General features: G+C 38.3%; 1 protein-coding gene across 11 annotated transcripts in view; it reads right to left on the reverse strand.

The window, feature by feature from the left end:
• The window catches only part of Stau2 (staufen double-stranded RNA binding protein 2), a 281161-nt gene that overhangs the window by 47204 nt on the left and 226704 nt on the right, over positions 1 to 7253 (reverse strand). The window contains exon 15 of one of the 11 annotated variants that reach the window (XM_048783061.1): positions 2138 to 2588. The exons of the other annotated variants lie outside the window; for them this stretch is intronic. Within the exon in view, the coding sequence (XP_048639018.1) occupies positions 2478 to 2588 (111 nt within the window). The 3' untranslated portion in view covers positions 2138 to 2477. Of the gene's footprint in view, positions 1 to 2137; positions 2589 to 7253 lie in introns of those variants that run through there. 11 annotated transcript variants of the gene reach the window in all.

Consider the following 7253-nt stretch of genomic DNA (forward strand, 5'->3'; position numbering starts at 1 on the left):
GGGGGGGGGGGGGGCATCAAATTACAGGGGACACGACGGGGCTACCCAGATGAGCAGGGAACAGAGCATGAGAAGCTCCATCATGCTCAGTGCAGAGGTAAAAAATCCTAAAAAGCAAAGTTTTTCCCACTGTAGGCTCTCATCTATTAGTTAGCTCTGAAATCACTTTTATTGGGTTTCTGCCAGCACTACTTTTTCAACAAAAGAGACCATAATAGAATAGGATAAGACTGAATAGAAAAATGCAAAGTTTGTTTATATATATATACTTGTTGGGTGGTGATGTTAAATTTACTTCTTATTGTGAGTCACAGTCTAAAGAGCTTGCAGACTGCTTCATTGAAAGCATCAAAGCAGAGGTCTTGTGCTTTGGAAAATCAGTTTGGCTGTTGTGCAAAAAGGAAAGGAGGGTGACAGATCTGGGTACAGGAGGCACAGTTGCAACAGTCAGGTGAAAATGCTGGTATTCAACTGGGCATGGAACTCATGAAGATGGACAGAAGTTCTAATGAGAGACACCAGGTTATGGGGGAGGACAAGATTAGAAGAAGGTGTCAGAAATGCAATCCAATTGTCTTAGTTTCTGCCTTAGACAACTGGACAGGTCTTACTGTCTCTAGACAAGGAATGCCAGAGCAAAAGAAGGTTAGGGAACAGAAGATGATGATCAGATTAGGACATACTGAAACAGAAGTTGAAAATATAAAGAATGTGCTCAATTTGCATTACTTTCTCTATAGAGAAAATTCATTATAAATTGTTTATTGTTTGATAATAATAGTATTTAAATGTACTAATGTTAGAATACATAGGTGTATGTGTGTGTGAGCGTGTGCAAGGAAATACAGTAAGTACATAAGGGATGTGCAAATGCCAAGAATTTGGAGACAAAGTTTTAAAAAGACATTCTAAAGCCAAGCCAATGCAAAGAAAAATCATTATTAGTAGAACAAGGTTTATAAAGGTTAAAGACATATGTATGAGCATCTAGCACAACACCTGACAGATCATAGATGCTCAAAACAGTTACTTTTTCTTTCCCTCTATTTTCCTATACCTCATCAATAGATCTTACGGTACAGCTATTTACATGGGTAATATGACAGGACACTTGATAGCCAGATTTACAAATAGCTGATTCATAAAACTGAGTATATTCTCCTGTATAAAGGCAAGAAGTTAATGGACAAATTCATGATACATCTCTAGTAAATGTACAGAAACTTAACATATGCATTTTGTGTATCTTGCCTCTGTCTCATTTTAAGCCTTTTCCTTAATTCCATCACCTAAAAATTTCAAAATACTCAAAATTTTTAAAAAAGTCCAAAGCCTATAGATAGGTAGGTAGATGGTTGAAATTGATGGATGGTTGTATTTCTAATTATTAATCCAAGAACTATGAATTTGGGTAGCTGGGTCAGTTCCCTGAACCTTCTTTCTTTCTTTTTCTAAAAGTGTTTATTATGAATTAAATTCAGATGTACAAATTGACAGAGAGTAGTGTAATGAAATTCCATGAACTCATGCTTCAGCTTCAACAACTGCCAACTCATGCTCTATCTTGTTTTATCTCTGCCCTCACCCATACCCCCAAATCCTGATTAATTCAAAGCAAATCCCAACTACTATATCATTTTATTATAAACGTTTCAGTATTAATATCCACAGGGTAAAAACTCTTTTTAAAAAGATAACCACAGCTGGGCATGGCAGCACACACCTGTTTTCCCAGAGACTCTGGAAACTGAAGCAGGAGGATTCCAAGTTCAAGGCCAGCCTTAGCAACTAGTGAGACCCTGCCTCAAAATAAAAAAACACAAAGGAGTGGGAATGTTACCCAGTGGTAAAACACCCCTGGGTTCAATCGCCAGTACTAAAAAACAAAACAAAACAAAAAAACCATAACCCAGCCAGAGTGGTGGCACACACCTTTAGTCCCAGTGACTTTTTGAGGCTGAAGTAGGAGAATCTTAAATTCGAGGCCAACCTAGGCAACTTAGAAAGACCTTTAAAATCTAAAAATAAAATAAAAAGGCTGGGGATGAAATGCAGTGGTAGAATAACCCTAGGTTCAACCCTACAATCTTTAGAACTGCTAAAAAAAAAAAATAAGCAGGATATTTTTCAATAAGGATATACTTAAATATTACACATCCATTTAGACCTAAAAAGAACACCTTACTGTGCATAATTGAAATAAAACCTGAAACTTCAAAGTTTCTGAGACGTTTTATAACCATTACATCTCTCAAAATTCTTGAGGAAAAGACATTAAAATGAATGGCCAAGGAGGTGACTCAGGGGGTACAGCACTTGCCCTAGCATGCTCACGTGGCTCATCCCTAGCACCACAAAAACAAACAAACAAAAAAAGACTTCAGAAATAAAGCATTCAGCAGAGTTGCTGTGTCTTTGCTGGGCTCCAGTTTGCCTTCTGACTGGTTTGATCATCTCCCACTGCTTCCTCCTCCATCTCATTGAACACAGAGGCTGAAGATTAGTCTTCTAAAACACAGATCCAACATGTCACATCTTGCTTCAAAGTTTTCCACTGATCCCCACTGTCTGCAGAAGAGTTGAAATATCTAAAAGTGATGAGTGAGGATTAATACAATCTTCCCCAACTACTTTTCCAGTCTTGTGTCCCACGGTTCCTTCACCCCACTATCCTCAGTGCTCTGGCCATGTTGGAATAGTCCCCTCCCCTTCCTCATGCCTCTGTGGTTTTGTTCACGTGGTTCCCTTCTTATGAAGCACAATACTTCTTCTTTATCCAATATATAAATGCGAGTTTGCAATGAAGAGATGAAGATAGGGAATGAGGCATGCCCTTTGCTCTCAGGGAACTCATGACCTAATGGTAAACAGATAAGTAAACAAACAGGTATGGTAAGTAGAGACATATTACTGTGTTCCAGGTTTGGTGATGACACAGGGGGGTTTTGTTGCGGATATGAGATTATTAGTCAACATTTGGAAATACAATGAACATAAAATATATGGAGAAAGGAAAGTTCAATCTAAGATTAAAAAAAATATTAAACATGTAGGATTAATAAATAGCCATAGGATGACTACATCCAAGAGATCAATTTGAAAGCATCTGCAGTTTATTACAGGTAAAGCCTGCAAGAGATTGTAATCACAAACTCAAATATACTTTAAGAAGGCTTTGTTACCAAATCAACACAAACTCTGTGGGAACCAAACTGCAAGTGTTGGCTGGCAAAGGGAGGCTGAGCAATTGGACTTACACATGACAAGAATGAAGCAATTACTTCTGATCAAGAACAAAACATACTAACAAACATGATCAGAGAAGGAAGGAGTTCAGTGTGATGCTGAAATCATGCTATCAAATTTAACAGTCGGCCATACTGGCTGCTGCATATACTCTGATGTCATTTAAATAATGAAAATGGTTTTAAACTCGGGGTATAAAAAGCATAATGCACACCAAAGAATGGTATTTTATTTAAAGTACACGAGTACATGTGCACCCTCCCCGCCAGATATTTATGTGCTCCCACCTCCCAGGTTAAGGAACTGAACATTACTCGTAGTTTGGAAGTTCCCAGAACTCCCTCCCCAACTGTCTTTCACTCCCTTCCAATGAGCGGCAGATATTACCTTGCTTTTTGAGTAATTTTTCCTTATAATTTTGCCATCTAAAAAACACTTAGTTTTAGAAAATGAACTAGCATGAATTAGCAGTCCAAAGAAGGAACAATACTGCTCTTGACAGAGGGTGAGGAGAAGAGAGATAACAGGGGTCTAGTCTGGTTCAGGTTCTTTGAGCATTTGCAGAGCCTCTACTACAGAAGTTGGAGGGAGCTGAGAAACAGAGGCTTGGCAGTAGTGTTTGAACTGTCTGTGGTGTGAACCAGGAACTGACATCCAACAGGTCTGTGGTTCAGGTGTGTGCTGCTCTAGTTTAATTTTTATTATAGTAAAATATCTGTAACATAAAACTTAACCCCCCACTTTTGTATCAGGAATTAAACCCAGGGGCACTCTATCACAGTCATGCCTTTTTATTTTGAAACAAGGTCTCACTAAGTTGCCCAGGCTGGCTTGAACTTGGGATCCTCTTGCCTGTCTCTCAAGTAGCTGGGATTATAGGCATGCACCACGACACCCAGCCCATTTTAACCACTTTTAAAGTACGCAGTTCAATAGAATGAAGCACATTCACATTGTGTAGCCATCGCTACCATCCATCTCCAATTTTTTTTTTCATCTTCCAACACTGAAGATCTGTATCCACTGAGCATTAACTCCCCATTCCTCTGCCCCCATATCCCATGGCAACCACTGCTCTATCTACTTTCTGTCTTTATCAAATTGACTACTCTAGAGACCTCATATAAATGGAAATACACAGTATTTGTTTTTTAAATTTTTTTTTAGGTGGACACAATATCTTTATTTTACATTTATGTGGTGCTGGGGATCGAACCCAGTGCCTTGTGCATGCTAGGTGAGCACTCTACCACTAAGCCACAACCCCAGCCCTCACAGTATTTGCTTTTTTAAAAAAACTTTTTTTTAGTTGTAGATGGACACAGTACCTTTATTTATTTATATGTGGTGCTGAGGATCGAACCCAGTGCCTCACAGGTGCAAGGCAAGCACTCTAACACTGAGCCACAACCCTAGCCCCAGTATTTATTTGCTTTTTGTAATCTTTTTTCTTTTCACTTGGCAAAATGTTCACAAGGTTCATCCATGTTTTAAAATGCAGCAGAATTTCTTTCCTTTTTAACGCTAAATAGAATTCCATTGTGTACATAAATCATATTTTGTTTATCTATGCATCCATTGGTGAAGATGGGTATCCACCAATGGATGAATATACTTCTATTTTTTGGGTGTTGTGAATAACACTACTGAAAACATGGGTGTTCAGTCATCTAAGTTCCTAACTTTAGCTCTTTGGGGTGTATAGTATACACAAAAATGGAATTGCTGGACTATAGTTCTATTTTAATCTTTTTAGGAACTACCATATTTTCTGTTATTGATTTTTAATTTAATTCCAGTTTTGCAGAGAACATATTTGTATGAAGAGAATTTCTGTAAACTTTTTGAGGCTTGTGTTGTGGCCTAGAATTTTATGATCTATAGATGAATGCCCCACATGGACTTGAAAACAATGTGCATGAGATGCACATTGTTTGGAGGAGCGTTCTCTACATATCAGTCAGGTCAAGCTGGTTGAGTGTGTTGAGTGTTCCATATCCTCACTGATTTTCTTCTATATATTCTCTCCATTATTAGGCAAAGGTTGTTGAAATCTGACTGTAATAGTTAATCTGTCTATTTCTCTTTGCACTTCTATCAGTTTTTACTTTTTCTATTTTGAAACTCTGTTTTAGGTACATAAGCATTTAAAACAGTGTTCTCTTGATTAATTGGTCCCTTTATTATTATGCAATGATTTTATTTATCTCTGATAATATTCTTTGCTCTGAAGTCTACACTCCTTCATATTAATATAAACAGTTCAGCTTTCTTTTGATTTTCCTTGAATATCTTTGAATGCAGATAATACCCATGTATAAAACAGATGATCATCTCTATGAAAAATCTGATGAAAAGCCTAACACTGATGCCCTAAGATGTTCTGAGTAGTTGAAATATCACCTCTAGAGCAGTACAGGCTCCTTGGACCGCACTCAACATCACCCGAGTGTGGTTAGAAAAGTAAATTTTCAAGATCTGCTTAAGATCTACTAAATCCCAGGAAACTATCTCTAACAAGTACACCTGGGAATTCTGAGGCATGCCGAAGTTTGAGAGTCACTGCCTGCACTCCCTTACAGCTTCTGATTCTAGAATAAGTATTTGAATCAAAACAAAACCAAACAATACTTCTTTGGAGGGTGAACCAACCAAAACTCTCCCTGGTTAGAAAGGTATTTCTGCAATCCACATTTCTATGTTGTTGCCCTAAAGGCCAATTTTTGCATATGTTAATCACATATTAATACTTCTGATTAAATATAACAACAGATTAAATAATTGTACAAAGAACTAAAATTGGTTTTAAATAGAGCTGTATTGCAGGACTACGGGGCAACATTCAACGCTTTGAATTTTCAGCTGTGGTTTTAAAGGTAGGAAATACTGCTTGTGGAAACATTATAATGAATTTTCACTGCATGTAACTAGTGAGTCTTGGGGATGAATCAGAGTTGGGTCTGACTCAAAAATTCCCTCCTTTTAAAACAACTCCATAGGGCGGAACTTTTGTTTTCCTTTAGGTCTAGTACAGTAGGTGGGCGACTTTCTGAGTAAAGTTTTCCCACTGTGCCATTAGTCTGTGTATACATAGTCTTTTGAGTGCTATCCCAGGCAGGTGGGATTCTTTTTCCTTTTATTTAACTTTACTTTTATACCTGGGGAGCTTCTTTTGCAGCCTCTGGCCTATTGTTTTTTTAAAGCTCCTCTCAGGTATGGGCTGCACTTGGCTCCTCACACATATTAACTCATCTAATCCCCACTCTAGCCCCTCTGGGTGGGTATGACACGCCTTGTCACAGACAGCTGGAGTTAACGGCCTCACTGCCAGGGAGTCTTCGAATGAGCTGGCAGATCAACTCCCTAATTCCAAGTCCCAGAAAACTCCCCCCAGGGCCACCCTAGCAACTGATTGTAACTTCAAAGAAATGATAAAGGGAAAAAGAAAATCTCAGGATCTTAAAAAAAAAAAAAAAAAACAACAACCAAAAACTGTTTTTTAAGTTGAAAATTATAACAGACATTCAACAGTAAACAAGTTAGTTTATTTCAGAACAGGACATGTTTCTAGGCATGAAAACAAAAATCCCAAACCAAACAACAACAAAAAAACCAAGGGAGAAGAAAGCCTTGGCCGTGCACTCTGAGATAACTACATGCAAACACGCACTCTGCCACAAAAACCTCATGTCAAAGATGCTACTCCCAGGCACAGTTCCTGATGTCACTTCAGTATGCTGCCTTCCATTTAACATAGGCTACTTATCTGTATTTAAAATGAAGTTTTATAGCTGGGTGTGGTGGTGCATGCCTGTAATCCCAGCGACTTGGGAGGCTAAGACAGGAGGATCACGTTCAAAGCCAGCCTCAGCAATGGCAAGGGGCTTAGCAACTCAGTGAGACCCTGTCTCTAAATAAAATACAAAATAGGGCTGGGAATATGGCTCAATGGTTGAGTGCCCCTGCGTTCAATCCCTGGTACCAAAAAAAAAAAAAAAAAAAAAAAA

This window comes from Marmota marmota, unplaced genomic scaffold (genome assembly GCF_001458135.2).
Source record: "Marmota marmota marmota unplaced genomic scaffold, marMar, whole genome shotgun sequence".
NCBI lineage: Eukaryota > Metazoa > Chordata > Mammalia > Rodentia > Sciuridae > Marmota > Marmota marmota.